Source organism: Phyllostomus hastatus, unplaced genomic scaffold (assembly GCF_019186645.2).
Source record: "Phyllostomus hastatus isolate PE091 unplaced genomic scaffold, TTU_PhHast_1.1 phas_contig_86, whole genome shotgun sequence".
In the NCBI taxonomy this organism is placed as follows: domain Eukaryota; kingdom Metazoa; phylum Chordata; class Mammalia; order Chiroptera; family Phyllostomidae; genus Phyllostomus; species Phyllostomus hastatus.
The window spans coordinates 35,511,482-35,527,650 of record NW_025333977.1 but is presented as its reverse complement, the minus strand read 5'-3'; the positions used below and the strand labels follow the sequence as shown (position 1 = coordinate 35,527,650).

At 47.8% G+C, this 16,169-nt stretch overlaps 1 protein-coding gene across 1 annotated transcript; it reads left to right on the top strand.

Moving 5' to 3' along the window:
- The first annotated feature begins 5,339 nt into the window (after nucleotides 1-5,339).
- Nucleotides 5,340-8,724, top strand: RTP2 (receptor transporter protein 2). The gene is made up of 2 exons (XM_045852063.1): nucleotides 5,340-5,503; nucleotides 8,211-8,724. The coding sequence occupies exons 1-2, from the start codon at nucleotides 5,340-5,342 to the stop codon at nucleotides 8,722-8,724; spliced, it is 678 nt and encodes a 225-aa protein (XP_045708019.1).
- Nucleotides 8,725-16,169: the final 7,445 nt, after the last annotated feature.

Here is a 16,169-nt window from a genome sequence, read left to right as displayed (position 1 = left end):
TTTCCTGCCACATGGTTGAAGCTGCAACCTTCCTACCCCTTTCCATCCACACACTCCCTTTCTCCCATCCTGTTGATTTTCTAAACCTACGTTCTGTTAACATCTACCATAGTTTTTGTTTTGTCATTTTTTACTCTCCGGGAGAATATAGCTCCGTGACTGCAGGGATGTTTGTCTTTTTTGCCCCATTGTCCTCAGCACCTAGAAAAGAACCTATACACATATCAAGTACTCAATAAATGTTTGTTGAGTGTTAAATGAATAAATGAAACTAAAGCATATAATATATCATATACATGATTAAATTACCAGAACATAAATTACTTACTACTCATAGCTTGAAATAAAGTGATTTGACTGTATGTAATGAGTAGGACATACAAAAATATTAATGATTAACAATAACCATAATTACTGTAAAATTATATAGCATTTTGATAGTCTTAACAATGGTGTCATAATTTTAAACTTTTTATTGACAGACAAAACAATGATTTATATTAGTAAAACTAATTTATGACATCATTTTATAAACAGAAAGTTCTGAAATTATAGTTGGGCTAAAATATTTTTGCAATAAAGCAATGTTAAAAACACCATTGGAAAATGTCAGCATGAACTTATATGATTTAAAAAACAATGTCCTTCAAGTCCAGCTGCTGAAGGGCTTTATGAGCAGCAGCATCACCCCCAGCGCGAGACTGGTCTGTAGCCCCAGCACAGGGATGCTTCTCACAGTGGTGTTTGCCATGTCTGGTATATCTGAGTGAAGCAAGAACTTTATTTAAAAATTAGCTATCCTCCTCGAGAGCAGCTCCGGGTAGATTCAGAGCCTCCCCTCTTTCTGATAACTAGCACTGTGTTCAGATGACAGTGGCTGGAAGAACAACCTTCTAGACCTGTGACTGTGAGCCCAGCTCCAAGAAGCAAAGAGTGTCACAGCTCCCCTTCAATCCCACTCGTGAAGACGGATTACATGGCTCCTGTGTTACTGGAATTCACATCTAACGTGAATTATAAAGGACATACACAGTAAGGCCTATTTCAGCCTAACAGTGCTTTACCCTTCTGTCACATTATTAACACTTTTAGAAATAACATTTTGAGAAGCATTTTAAAACTGGTTGTCATCAGAAAGCTTGTTCCTTCTAAACCTGTCTTCCAAATATGGGAACTAGACTGAGTAGCAGCATCCTTGCTGCCAATCTCAAAGATGCTGTCCTCTGAAATGTTGTAGTGGTGCATGATTTATTTTGTTAATTATTATTATCACAAATGTGTCTTTCTGCCCAAATATGCAAGAGAATTCAGTAAAAACCATTTTGCTAGGACTTGAGGGCTGGATCTACAAGGGACGAGATTAAAGTTCACCATATTTATGTGCTGACCCCAGTTTCTCATGGGCTTCAAACTACATGTACTTTAAGAGAGATAAGGGCAGCGGCCTTGAAATGCAGATCTTCCTGGAGAATCTAGAATAGGTGGTCCTAGGATAGGACACTGAGTCCACAGAGCAGTTCAAAGAAGAGTCGGAACTGAGCCCAGGGTGCCTGACTACACCGCACCACAGAACCCAGGTAACTCCATTGCTCTAGGAGGGTGCCATCATTCAGGTGGATGCTGTAATGGATTTTATTATTGTCAAAATATTTGGTACCCCTCTGCAAAATGCCCCACCCACCTTTGGCAAGATATATTTCCCTGCTCCATTGCAGGGTTGGCTTGATTTGGCCAATGGAATGTGAGAAAAAGTGGCTAAAGTAATTTGAGAGTGGAAGCTTGGAGAGCTAGCTTAAGCTTGCCCATGCTTCCTTTTTGTTCTGCCATAATCTGTAGGACAGTCCAAGGGGAGTTGTGGCTGTGTGTGTGTGTGTGTGTGTGTGCATGTGTGGAGCCTCGGCTCCTCAGAAACTGGTGGGTTTTCTAGGTATCGCTGAGGAACTCTGGTGGAGGCCCTCAACCTCCTGGGCAGAACTTAGTGTAGGCTGTGTCTCCTAAAAGCATCACCAGGCCCCTGAGCTCGACAGTCTCTTCTCATGGAAGAACTGATATTTTTCCTTCTTGAACCACTAAATCCCTTACTCAACCCATGCTATTGTTATTACCACTATTATTATTACTATTGTCATTATTATTTTCCTTTCAGGAAATGATCCTGTTCCCACCCCACTCTTTTGATTTATGTACTTCCCATAAAGAGCATGACAATTCTTCACCAAATCTCTGCCTAGAATAATAAAAAAGTGACAGTAGATGTGGCCACCCTTCACAGAGACTTGGGGGTGCCTGAAGCATGGACAATAGCATTTGGACCCTTGAATACCAACAAGAACAGAATTTGCCTGCATCATTCTGGCTGCAGAAAACTGATAGTAGAGCAACAGGCAATCTCCCCTGGGAGTTGTTTCACTGCACACACTGCTTGAAAGTTATGAGCTGTTCTGACTATGTGAATGCCCCCTCCCTCCCAGGGGCAGAGGTCACTCCCCACCCGAGCATGGAGCTGGAGCCATGCCACCTCTGAGCACTGCACCCTGGGGATGAGAGGCCTTCCTAACTGCTCTTGAAAAAGATTCCTTGGGGACTTCAGATTTGCCCAGTGGCACCTCCCATGCACCTTTAATTTGTGGAGAAATAGGGAAGAAAGAACATAGCTTGTATTTCTCCTATTTTTTTCTTAAGAAATATTCTGAACTACTCATTCAGTTTTTCTCAACCTCCTCCCCCTCCTCTACCTTCTCTCCCTCCTCCTTCTTCTTCTCCAGCCCCAAGATGCCTGTTGTTACCGCCTATACTCCCAGCAGTAGCAACGGCTGTTTTTTCTCAGGACTGGGGTGGGTTGAGGTGGTATTACATACATCCCAAACGCCGCCCCGGCCAAGACCATGTGTTAAAATCTCGGGTAAGCGTATACAGAGTTTTCAATACCCCCCAGGTAATATCTACTTACACTCCCCCCAGCTCTTCATTTCTTTTATATTTTAGGCTCTGTATTGACATTCTCTATATTATTCTAATAAGTAACATTTAAGTAATGGATGTTTTACAAAAGTATTTACTAACCCTCATTCCAAATTGGAGAGGGGACTAGTTCTCTTATCCCTATTCTCCTTTGTTAATTTTGTTTGCAGAACATAGGTTAATAGTGTTTTATTTTATGATAGAGTAAAAATTCCTTTATTTTAAACAGTATTATATAAATTAACAATACCACAGCAATGCATAACAAAACTGCCAGTGTGCAATGCGGCTACAGCTATAGACATTTATGCCTTAGTGAACTTTTAAACTCTAGCTTCTACAGGAACCCAGTGACATTTTCAGAAAATTGAAGTGGTAACTGTGTTCATTAATTGTATCACAAGTGAGATTTTTTCTTTAGAGAAAGCAGAGCTGTTGTACAGAGAGGTGAATTATATTTGTTTCTGCTTAGAGGGCTCCCACTCTAAATTAAACCTGATTCTAGGCCTAAGGAGCATGGCATGGCGTCACTTGGGCAAAACGAAACAGGTAAACCCTGCCAACTCTCACCCTCCATCATTTCAGGGGTTTTTTTCTTTGTCATTTGTTCTGGGAACAATGGAACAGTATTTCTCAGAGATTTACTCCTCAAGTGTGCAAAATATGACTGGATTTTAAGGCCTTAAACTCCTCAATTCATCCCATTCCTAGGAACCCAAGGGTCCTCAGGCCTCGCCTGGGTGATGGCTGGCCCAGGGAGGTGGGAGCAGCCCAGTCCTGAGACCTGGGCCACTCACTTCCCATTTCCGAACTTCAGATGTAGTAATTCACTGACAAGAGAGCTAGATTAAGAGGTAGAGAATTTAATTTAAAAATCATATTTTAAAAAATAAAGTTCCTTTCTAGAGCTGTCAGTCAAGGGCTCTAACTCATAGTTTTGTCCCTTCTGAGGTTGTCAGTACAAAACTAGCAGATGACATCTCCCCATTCCCAGAGAAAACCCAGTGGTCTTGTCCCCGACCTTGCCTCACCCAAACATCGCCCGGACACAAGTGCCAAGTCTGCAGCTCAACACTGGACACTACTCTGTGGTTCCCAGCATCCCTTCTCGTTTCTGCATGGTCTTTGCTGCGTGTGCCTCCACGTGTCTGGGGGCCAATTACAGACAGAGGAGGCCTTGGCAGCCTGCAGCATAGCACTACCTGTGCAGGTGAGAGGAGTGAAGTCCATGGGGGAAGTGACCAGATGTTAAGGCCACACAGACATTGGGGCGGACTTGGCATAAGCTGCCAAATCACCTAATCATTTCTCTGCTGAGGTTGCCTCTCTCCCTCTTGTGATTGCGTCTTCATTTAGATTATGCAAATTTGTGGTCAAGCTCCTTCCTAGTCCCTGAAGTCTCTAAATTGGGCCTTTGGGAGTTGTGGGTACCCTACTGCTTGGCCTCTCAACATCAGCGCAGGCAGCGGGACGCTGCAATCCAGAATGAATTTGTTCCTGCAGCAACTGCCTCAGGGTGGCCTGGGACCAGGCACCAAATATGAGTTTCAATAATTCTACGACTCTATGACTCTAAAATGTTATTACTGTGCTTTTCACAGCAGGTTAAATTACATTCTATCTCACTAACTAGTCTCAGATCTCCCTGAGCAAAAGCACCATGTCACTTCTTTCTTGGTCCCTGTGCGCTGGGAGCTCAACAGTACTGCGATAAATGAACAAACAAGATTCATTCTGGAAGGCCTGCTGTGAGTCTTGGATGAGCTACATAGAGCTGTGTACACTTCAGTTTCCTGATCTGGACGAAGCTAACCCCAGCCTGGGATGGCACACAGGTCAAGCAGTTAGTGCCTGGCACATGGTAAACGATGGTCCCAGCTCATCCGGGGCGTAGAAGCTGCAGGCTCTGCATCTCCATCCCTGTTCCTTCTTGGCTCCCTAGGGTGGCAGAGTTGCCATGGCCCATGATGGGGGGAATGCCTGGAAGGGCAGTAGGGTGAAGCAGGGCTGCTGAGTTGTCATTGCCTCCTGGAGGTTTCTGGAAGTGAGGGTGAGTTTGGTCTGGGCTGAGCCTCCCACCCCCAGCTTGCTTTATTTAGTTGGTGTTAACACCCAGCCCTGCCTCCCAAGCTCAGCTCAGGGCCCCATAAGTCTCCCTGGAGACCTCTCTCCTCCTCAGCCCTGCCTTTTGGCCCCCTGCTTAGCTGCCATAGTAACAGGCTCCAAGGTGACAAAGGCGGTGGCTGGGTCCTGTTTCCTCCTGGTCCCAGTGATGAGTATTTTCAGACCACAGAGACTGAACCACTCTGCACCTACCTGGGCTGCTTCTGTGTTCTCACTCAGGTGGAGCTCAAACTTCCACCCCTGCCAGCAGGGCTATGTCTACCAGTCTGACCACTTGTGAGTGGAAGAAAGTCTTCTATGAGAAGATGGAGGTGGCAAAGCCAGCTGACAGCTGGGAACTTATCATAGACCCCAGCCTCAAGCCCAGTGAGCTGGCCCCTGGCTGGAAGCAGTACCTGGAGCAGCATGCCTCAGGCAGGTGAGAGGCCCGGAAAGCAGGCCCTGCAGACAGCCCCTGGAACACAGCCCTGGGCACCTTCCAAGCAGAGGCAGAGATGTGGGAACCTCCTCTGGCTGTCAGGTCAGGGTAGGGGGCAGAGAGGAAACTGTGAGGTAGGTCAAGGAGGCCTTGCTTCTAATCCCAGCTGTACCACTGACTCCTGGGGTGACCCTGGCAAGTTATATTCCTCTCTTTGTTTTCCACAGTAATTGAAGAGCTATAATATCTTCAATGCCCCTGCAGTCATAATCCCTTAAAGAGTGGTGGGAACTGAGGGGAGGAGGCTGCAAGGTCTACTAGGGAAAGCCTTAGCTGAGGATGGGAGCTGGTGCTCTGGTCCCAGGTCTGTTCAGTCAGCTCCATCCAGTTTGATTTGAATACAAAACATGTACTGTTCACCTGGATCTACAACTAGCTAACTCTGCCCACTTGGGCAAGTCACTTTCCTTTTCTGGGTCTCAGTTTTCACATTTGCAAAATCAGGGGGTTGGCCTTAGATGATCAATCAAGTCCCTTCCAGCTCCATTATCTGGGAGTCTGTGACAAAAAGACTTAGCTTTAGGTGGGACTTCCCATAGGTCTATAGGGCCCAGCATCTGACATACCTTATAGGAACTGTGTGTTTGCCGTTAGTGCCAGCAGTCCTAAGGCAAAGGAGACTCATCCATCTGAAGCCCACATGCCTTTCCCTCTTCTACTCCGTGATGTGAGATTGGGACGACAGCATTTGCTGCCCAAGCTGCCTCACACTCATCTCCAGGGTCTGTGCAGACCTCTTCCCTGGGTCCATCGATTCAAAGACAGGCAGAGCTGTTAGGTCCCTGGGAGGCCAACAGGTGGCTGTGCTCCAGGGGTGCAGACGCACAGTGTGTTCAGACATGTTTTGTGTGTGAAGCCCCTCAGGTGCCCTGTGATGTGGACGGTGAGAACAGGAGACAGACTGTGAATGGGGAGTTTACGTTTGTGTTCTTGTTCCAAGACCTGTAACTGTTGGAGTGAACCTGTCTTTGGGACAAAAGACAGAGAGGCGGAGGTTGGTTGGTTCAATTCAATTCAAATCAGTTCAAGAGACAGGTATCGGACACCTGTTGTGTGCTGGGTCCTGGCTGTGTCTGACTGGCTGTGTGCACAGAGAGCTCTCGTTCTCTCCGGGCTTCTGTTTCATCTCAGTAAAGTGAAAGCCTGATGGTCCTTAAGGCCCTCTACTGCTAGGTCTGATATTTTGAGATTTACAATCTGAGGTTTGTCTGGGGGGTGGGAAACAACTCTGAATTGGTCTGATGTAAGGAGGTGTGGAAGGAGGAGGCTACAAACATGAAGCCTCTGAGCTGGCTGGTGGGAGGAGTGCAAAGGGCTGGAAACTTGGGCGCAATGGCCCAGGAGTTTAGAGGCCGAGCTCCCTTGCCTCAGGGATCAGCTGGTCCTATTTCTGGCTGGTGACCTGTGTCCCCCACCTGGCCTCAGGCAGGACTGTAGGACTGCTGCTCTGTCCTTATTCTGTGCATAGGCTCGCTCTACCTCTAAGCCTTGGGACACGAGTCCTGGTTCCCTGCAGCTCTGGCCGACATGGAGGTAAGGGCCCTTCTGGCTCAGGACCAGTCAGGCTGCTCTCCTGGCATCTGTGTTTGGGCTGTGCTAGGTACAGTTCTGTGCTTATGCGGGGTGTGGGCTGCAGGGCTCAGGGGCAGGCTTCCCCAGAGTGGGTGAGCAGTGAGGGCAGACTCAGCCCAATAGACCCTTGACTGCCTGTGAAGCCTCTGTCACAGGGGCCTGTGAGAGGTTCATCTCAGGGATAGAAAGAACTTTCCTGGAGATATCAAGTGCTGTGTCACTGCAGGTGTGAAAGCATTGGGTGGGGGCTGGTGGTTGGATGATCCCCAGGCCACTTCTCTCTGTTTCCAGAGGCTAGGACTCTAGGGGACCCCAGGTTAGAAAACATGGTAAGTGTTGGTGTGTGCACGTATGTGAAAGGGGTGCAGAGCAGGATCCGCTTTTCCAGTTTCCGCTGCAGGGTGGAGTGGGGCGTAGGGATGCTAGGCCAAAGAACAGAGCGTGTTCTTTGTGAAGGAGCAGGGACCAAACTCTACAATCCTCCTCCTGCTTGCCTCTCACCCACCCACCTGTCCAGCCAGTGGATTCTTGGTGGTCTGTGCTTGGCACAGTTAGAGGGATCTCCTCTTCACCCTAGAGCAGACATTCACTAGAGTGAGATATGCTGGTCACCGCCCCCCCCCCCGCCCCCCTTATCAGAGTCACAGGAGGTCTGACCTTTTTTATTGGACACTTTCACCCTGCATTCCCCAGAGGAGGAGTAAGGTCCAGATCAGGGGAGTGAACACTGCAACATCCCATGCCCGTCCCGAACACATTAGGCTTGGAGAGAGCTGGGGCCACCAGTGAGTGTGCAGATGGCAGGCTGGAAAACGTAGCAGGAAGCCAGATGGCTCCTGTGCCAGGCTCCTGAGGATGCTGTGCTGCTCTAGGTCCCCGGGAGCCAACCTGGGGAGGTGGAGCTGGCAGGCTCAAGTGCTAAGGAAGCCAGCGCGCAATAAACTCTGCTTCTAGCTAGAAGCCCAAGTGCACAGGCACACAGGGCCCTTTCTTTTCGGACTCCTCCAAGGCAAGCTGCTGCTAGGAGGGAGGCCCATCTTCTCTATATCCCTCTCCCCTGCCCCTGTCCCCGCAGGTTCCACTGTTCCTGGTGCTGGCACACCTGGCAGTCGTCCCACGTGGTCATCCTCTTCCACATGCACCTGGACCGTGCACAGCGAATGGGTTCGGTGCGCATGCGCGTCTTCAAGCAGCTGTGCTACCAATGTGGAACCGCAAGGCTGGATGAGTCCAGCATGCTGGAGGAGAACATCGAGGGCCTGGTGGACAATCTCATCACCAGCCTGCGCGAGAAATGCTACGATGAGGACGCTGGCCAGTACCGCATCCACGTGGCCAGCCGCCCGGACAGCGGGCCTCACCGCAGCGAGTTCTGCGAGGCCTGCCAGGAGGGCATCGTGCACTGGAAGCCCAGCCAGAAGCTGCTGGAGGAGGAGGCGACCTACACCTTCTGTGATGCCTCCAAGACAAAGGCCCAGGAGGGCTCGGGCTACAACTTCTTCTCTCTCCGCTGGTGCCTCTTCTGGGCCTCTCTCTGTCTACTCATTGTCTACCTGCATTTCTCCTTCCGTAGCTCTGCCTTCCTTTAGTGGAGCTGGCTGGGGGTGAGAGGATGGCACCTGTGGGTGAGAGAGAGGAAGACCCGGTTCTGGTCCTGATTCTGCCACAGGTTCAATATATGATGCTGGACCAACTCAGTTACCTCTCTGGACCTCAGTTTATTACTCTTCAGAGTGAGAGGTTTGCTCTCCTCTAGGAGATGCTTAATGGTCCTTTCACTGAAATCTACAGTGATGAGCCCTGACTGGAGTGGCTCAGTGGGTTTGGTGTCGTCTAGCAAAGTGAAAGGTCACTATTGGGTTCTGATCAGGACACATCCCTGGGTTGCTGCTCTGTTCCCAGTCCTGGTGCATGGGAGAGGCAACCCATCGATGTTTCTCTCTCACATGAATGTTTCTCTCCTTTTTTCCCTCCCTTCCTCTCTCTAAAAATAAATGAATAAAATCTTTAAAAAGAAGCAAATATAATTTACAGTGATGGGGTAGGAGAGAAAGTTCTAAACCCACAGAGAGGGAGCTTCTCTCTCCACCTCCATCTCTACCCCATCTCTTGCTTCCTTTCCGTAGCCCACACCCCAGTAGGACCTCATTCGGTTCGGTCTGGCCCCTGCCTCATTCTCAAGCTCATCTTCAGCTGCTTCTGACCATCGTGCCGTGGTTCCCCTTGGAGAGGTTAGTGGGCCCACCCAATGCATCTTCAGTCAACATTCAATGTGTCTTCACCCAACCTAGGGATCTTCCAGGTGACATTGTGGCTGTCTTTAAAAAAAACAACCAAAACTTTATTTTTATTGTTTACACTATTACAGATGTCCTCATTTCTCTCTCTGTGGCCTCCTCCACGCAGCCCCGCCTCTCCCCTCCCTCAGGCCATCGCCACCCTGTTGTCTGTGCCTGTGAGTTATGCACATATGTTCTTTGGCTGATCCCTTCACCTTCTTTCATCAGGAGAGGCAATGGTCAAAAGGAAGCCTGAGCAATGAAGACAGCACCTGTCTCCCAGCACCTTCCCCTTTACCCCTGGAGAAGCTGAAAAGGCTCAGTTTTGTGCTCCAGCACTAGAGTCCGCTTGGTTGGAATTATTTAGAGCTGCAGTGTCCAATATGTTAGTCATTAACCAGAGGTGACTATTTAAATTAATTAAAATGAAATACAATTTAAAATTCAGTTCCTCAGTTGCAGCAGCCACACATATCAAGTGCTTAGTAGCCATGTATGGCCAGTGGCTACCATATTGTACTATGCGGGTATAGAACATATTCACACAAATTTCTATTGGACAGCACTGGTTCAGAACTCGAAATTCCCACTTAAATGTATGTGGACTCATAAAATAAAAGGTAGGTAGAGATTTAAAGGTGCACATGCAGCCTTTGGGGGCAGGGACAATCACGGTGGTATGCAGTAGAAACACAAATGAGTATGTAATGACTGTACGTCTGGCTGTCAGTTGGTTGGGATCTGTGGGTCTCAGTGTTGCCTGAATTTATTTCCTGGGAAGAGAGACCTGCTGAAATTCACTGCAAGGCATTGGCTCTGTGTGTGTGTGTGTGTTTGTGTTGGCTTGGGGCTTGGAGAATATGTTCCTGTGTTCTGTAGAAATTAGAAGCTGTGGCACCGCTACTCACACAGGATGTAGTATCATATGTGACACTGCCATCCTTATGAAAATGCCTCGGAGCAGATTCTATAGCTGTCTAATTTCCTGGGGTTGGTGCTGGAAGGGGCAGATGAAGCAGATCTGTGAATGTGGAACTTCCAAGGACAGTGGGGTTTTGTGTCTCCATTCAGGGGAGGCATGATTAGTGAAGACAGCACCTGTTTCCCAACCCTTTTTCCTTTTCCCGGTTCACGAAACCACCCTGTTGGGGGGAATGCATTTGCTGTACCCATTCCCTCAGGCATAGCTGTGACTTGGACAATTTGACTCATGGTCTGGTGTCAGATGACCATGTGTTAATTACTGTCTGGAATAGGAAACAGAATCTCTCTTATTCATAACCCAAATTGTTCTCTGACATTCACACCTTACTATACCCTACCTTTAAAGTCTCGGCTCTAAGTAGGGTCTGAGAACTGAAGATGAACTTCAGGGTGGGTGTGTTTGGCTAGATGTGTTCACAAGGACAGAATGCTTTGGGTACCCTGCCATACCTGCCCACTGGATGTGCCATCTGACTTTCTTCTTCTCCAGCTGTGGCAGGGGGTTTCTGGTGGCTTGACCAGATTCCTCTGTGGACCTGTAGAGAGCTGGGCAATCAGGAAGAATTTACCTGTATAGCATCAGGGTGGAACGTTTGTGAATGAGCAGGCATGTGAGGTGAGTTCACCTCTGGCAGCTACCAGGGATGCTCAGCTGGTCCTGTACAGTGTATGTGCCCTGTGGGGCATTGCTCAACTGCAGACACATGGTAGCTTCTGGAAAAAGAAACACCAGGGGCCCAGGAATCAAGCAGTCTCCAGAGGACTGCCTGTCCCCTGCTTTGGTCCACCCTGGGAGTCTCAAAGGGACAGGATTGGGATGAAGTGACATTAACAACACCGCATACTGAAATTGTGGTATGTGGGGCTGGGGTTACACCTCCAAGCTGTGTAAAAGCAGGGGCAGGCCTCAAGGGTCAGAAAAGCCTCTGAGGTGTGGCCTGGCAGTTGAGGGACAAAGAGCCACTGAAAATGGAAGTGATGATGAGTAATTGAAATGAGATGAGGTCCAAGGAATGTTCCAGAAAATATGCATATTCTTCTCTTTTTATCAGCTCATTATTCTTATTCCTGTATCTTTCATATTTAACTAAAATGACCCTCCTCTGACCTCACATCCCTCTAACTATTGCCATGTATTTCATTTCATCCTCCGAAGCCAGGTTTCTTAAAAGAATAGATTCTATTTATCTCTACCTCTTATTTTCTCCTTAATTCCTGGAAGTTTCACTTCCACATCCCTGAAACTCGCCCCATACCTCATTGCCCAAACTGCTGGCCACTTTTCTGTCTGTGACTCACTTGGTCTTGCTGTTGTTGCATTTTGCATTTTCTCCTTGAAAATTCCCTGACAGCCCCAGCTCCTCACTCCTACTTCTGTTTTCTCTCCACTGTGATATTCTTTCTCTTGCTCATCCTTTGTACACTGCTGTTTCCAGGGAGTCTCTTACTCTGCTAGTTTTCCATCAGGAGCATGTACCCGCTCATGACTTACGTCTTCACTGCATATGAATTCCTGGTTGTGATAGCTCCTCTAAGCATCTCTACTGAGCTTCAGGCCCTTGACGAATTGGCCTCTCCCCTAGGAGCACCCTTAGCATGACCAGAGCTGATCTCATCGTCTTTCCATCCAAACTTGCTCCTTCTACTTCTCAGAAATCTGGGAGTAATTCTGTGACTTTCTCTTACCACCTTGTCCCACCTTACCTGAATCAGTCACCATACCCTCTTATTTGTTCTTTTCAAGTACTACTGGGGTTGGTCTCCTTTCTTTCCTTCCTGCTTACTGCTGCCCAAAAACATCATCGGTGTCCCTAGCCCCTATAGCCTCTTTAATACTCATCGTGTCTGTAGATTCCTTCCTTACAGACCATCCTCCACCCTACCACTATCTGGAAGTGATTTTCTAATGATTAGATATGACCAGCTTACCCTGCTCCTTAAAATCTCCCAGAATTCTCTCCTGCTAATGGTAAAACTTAATCTCATTAGCCAGGCACATCTCATTTCCTAGATAATATTAATAACACAGAAGATTTATTGAGAAGGTGCTTAGTAAACATTTGCTATTACAATAATTTCCTGTGTGTGAAGTGCCGTGCTAAACACTTTGTGTGCATTGTCTTATTTAACTTTTGAAACCATGTTTTGAGGCAGGCACTACTATTTCTATTTAATGGCTGAGGCTTAGAGAAGATTAGAAATTGGCTCATGGCAACCCAGTTATTATGGCACAGTGCTGAGGTGGAAGTTCAGGGTCTCTCCAATTCCAGAATTAGGTTCTCAGTCACTTGGCGATCCTGTCACTCGGGTTAAGCCAGTGCTCATCTAACTCTGATGCCGACTCTCCTACAACACGTTTCCCAACTGTCTTTCGAGAGCTTTCCATTCAGCGTCAGCCTGAACACTAGCTGGCACGTGAAGCCTCCTCTCACAGCCCCAGGTGGCGTCAGGGCCTCACCACCTGGAGGCTACCTGTGCTACTGTACTTACCGCGTGGTTTCGTCACGCTGTTGACACGTGTGTCTGCCCGCCGCTGCCAGTTGTTTTTCATCGTCCGTCCCCAGGACCTGGCACAAAGGAACTGCTTAATCAGGGTGGTGGGCTGACCAAACTCTTGTCTTGGGTGCGGTATTCTCCACCACACCTTTCCCCAGCGAGAATCATCCTGTGTGTATTTCATGTACAGCGAGACTCCCAAGCTGGAAGTGAAGAAAATGCTGACTTTGTGCCAGCCAGTAGGTATCATTTCCCCTGAACTGCAGCCCGTGAAATAGGCACTATAATCATCCACACTTACAGAGGGGAAATTGAGCCACATCAAGGTGTCCAGTTTGGTGAAGTTTGTGAGCTCGTTGGTTTTCATCTGGTAGGGAAGCCCAGCCTGCCAAGAAATACATAAATAATTAAATAAGCCTGTTTGACAAAAACAAACTAACAAAACCCCGTAGACACGGACAACAGAATGGTGCTTACCAGAAGGAAAGTGGTGTGTGTGAGTGGGGGTGGGGGGTGGGTGTTGAATTGGGTGGAGGGCGTTCTAATTCGTGGTGACGAAAGGACACTTGACTCCAGGTGGCGAGCACACAATGCAACATGCAGATGATGTTTTGAAGGACTGTACACCTGAAACTCACATAATTGTATTAACCAATGTCATTCTAATAAATCAAAAAATAAGCCTGTTTGGGCTCAATACATTATATACACTGAGACTCCGGTCAGATCCTGGACAAGGACCACAGTACTTTGCCCAGAGAGCAGAGTCACCCGCTGACATCCAGGTGACAGCTGGACTTCATGCCAGTACCTGAAGACAGAGGGGAGCTAGGCTTCTAGTAACCTGGCAGCAGAGATGCCCGAAAAATGTGCAGAAGCTTCTGCCTGCATGGCTGACAGAGGTTCAGAAGTGAACTCTTGCTGGTCCCCAGGTAGAAATGAACAGTGTGCTCACAAGCCTCATCGCTGTCATAGTTGTCCCCCACCCCTCATGAGGCCTGTATGACCTGTCAAGAGAGGCCTCTTACCATTACGATTTTGTTTCTGCATGTATCCTGTCACCACACCTGTGTTGTAGGTGCTACAAGAAGGCAGTGCTCTGTAACCCTGTGCCGATTTGACGCCGTTGAGAAGGCAAACGCGGCTGCCCTGATCGCTGGCCGGCAGTTGTTTGCAGAGTGCCTGAGGGAGAGGACAGTGAGGCATGCAAGGGATGCGGTGCTGAGCCTCCTGAGATCTGGGTACCAGTTCAAGCATACAGGGGAATGAGTCGAATAAACCCATTACCACCCCGAAAAAACGGCATGGAACATATTCTAGGGTTATACAGCTATACTCCTTCAATTTCCATTCATAAATCAACATACCTCTGCTCTGTTCTACTTTATCCCTGGCCTGTCCTAAACTCCAGCAGTACAGAGACAGTCGGATTTAGAGGCTCGCAACATGCCTCATCGTTCCTCAGGGCTGAAGGGCCAGCGATGGCCTCTCAGGAGCGCAGTCATGCAGGGCTGCGTTTCGTAGAAGTGGTCAGGAGGTCAGGCTGGGGCTGGCAGGGAGCTGAGTACAGGCCAGCTGAGTGAAGAAAAAGGAAGATGTCCTGGCTGGCGTAGCTCAGTGGATTGAGCGCGGGCTGGGAACCAAAGTGTCCCAGGTTCGATTCCCAGCCAGGGTACATGCATGGGTTGCAGGCCATAACCCCCAGCAACCGCACATTGATATTTCTTTCTCTCTCTCTCTCTCTATCTCCCTCCCTTCCCTCTCTAAAAATAAATAAATAAAATCTTAAAAAAAAAGAGAAAAGAAAAAGGAAGATGTTTCACATGCAGGAAACATAAGCAAGTAAGTGCCAGAGAGGACGGAATAGAACACAAAGGGCCAGAGGAACCTAAGAGTGTAACAGGGTGCGGCCAAGGTGGGGCCCCAAGTAGGGATTTGTAATGGGGTCCAGAACTTGGTGTCCAGGAAATATTTAAAAAAATAATATATATATAATATATATCTATGTCCTCACCCCCACAAGTCTGAGCTGGGGGATGGGACGCTTGGAGCAGGGCCAGAGTTGTTTTGAATACCAACAGTTTTGCAGCTAACCTCTAGAATGGTCGTTTAACATATCTATAACTTTTAACTGGTTTCATAGATATGTTAAATAGCTGTGGCTGTGCTTTGAGCCAGGGGGATGGGAGTGACTTCAACCCAGGATATAACTGGGAGCCAACTTCCCCCTGGTTAAAGCACCTGCGTAAGAGCTTGGAGATGATTGGCTCCACATGACAGGGCCACACCTGCCCAGACTTACTTTGGTAGCCCAGTAAAGCTGGAAAAATAGAGGAATGCTGGCAGCTGTGGCCAATTGTGGGAGGAGTTGGAAACGGTGCAGCAGAGGAAGATTGGCGCTGGGATTTTAACCCAGGCAGGCAGCCATGCGGGGTTTTTTTGGGACCACATGGATTGGACAGAGAAGAACCACAGACTTCTATTTCTTTTTCAGAGATATGGTACCCCAGACTGGGCAGAGGGGGAAGGAGGGACTGTGCGTTTGTGGGTATTCTAAAGGACTTTGGGAATCTCAATGAAGACATTAACTCATTACTCTTAAGTTTGTATAACTCTTTAAATAAATAATCCCTTTCCTTTTCACCAATCTCTGGCATTGAGAGACCTCTTTCCCTGGCAGTGGGCAAGGTGAACCTAGTACGGGGTGGGGGACCCCTGGAGAACAAGGGTGTTTCCATTCGGTAATAGTATATCGTTCACCCCACCCCCGCACATGGGTCTCTTCTGTAACAGGAGCACTAGCTAGAAATAGGGCAGAAAACCAGGTAGGCTGGAGGTGGGTGAAGACAACTGTTCTTGGCTCAAGCCAGGAGGGAGGGGGGAGAATAATAAATATTTTATTGTCATTTTAAAAATGTGTCTTTGAAAAAACAACAACAGTAGTGCTGAACAGAGGTCCTACCCTTGTGCCATCTACAAACATTGGGATGACTAAACATGCTGTGTGAGGCTCTATGTCTATATGAAGAGGAGCATGCGGTTTCCCCTCCTCATTCAGATCTTTCTCCACACGTCTTTCCTTCTCATTCACGTAGCTAAGAATATTCTTAGTTCTTCCTTTAGGTAGAGAAATGAGCAATCTCTTCAAGTGTTCCGTGGGCAATGAGATTTTGGGCTGCAAGTCAAAAAACCAATAACTTGAGTCAAACAACACAGAAAGCTTTGTTTATTCAATGCTGGAAATAAGGGCAATTAGCTAATTGATTAAGCAGTGA

Coding starts and splice junctions, on each gene's coding strand:
- RTP2 (XM_045852063.1), top strand. CDS start 5,340: ATGTCTACCAGTCTGACCACTTGTGAGTGGAAGAAAGTCTTCTATGAG. Junction 5,504..8,210: donor GAGCAGCATGCCTCAGGCAG/GTGAGAGGCCCG, acceptor CTGTCCCCGCAG/GTTCCACTGTTCCTGGTGCT.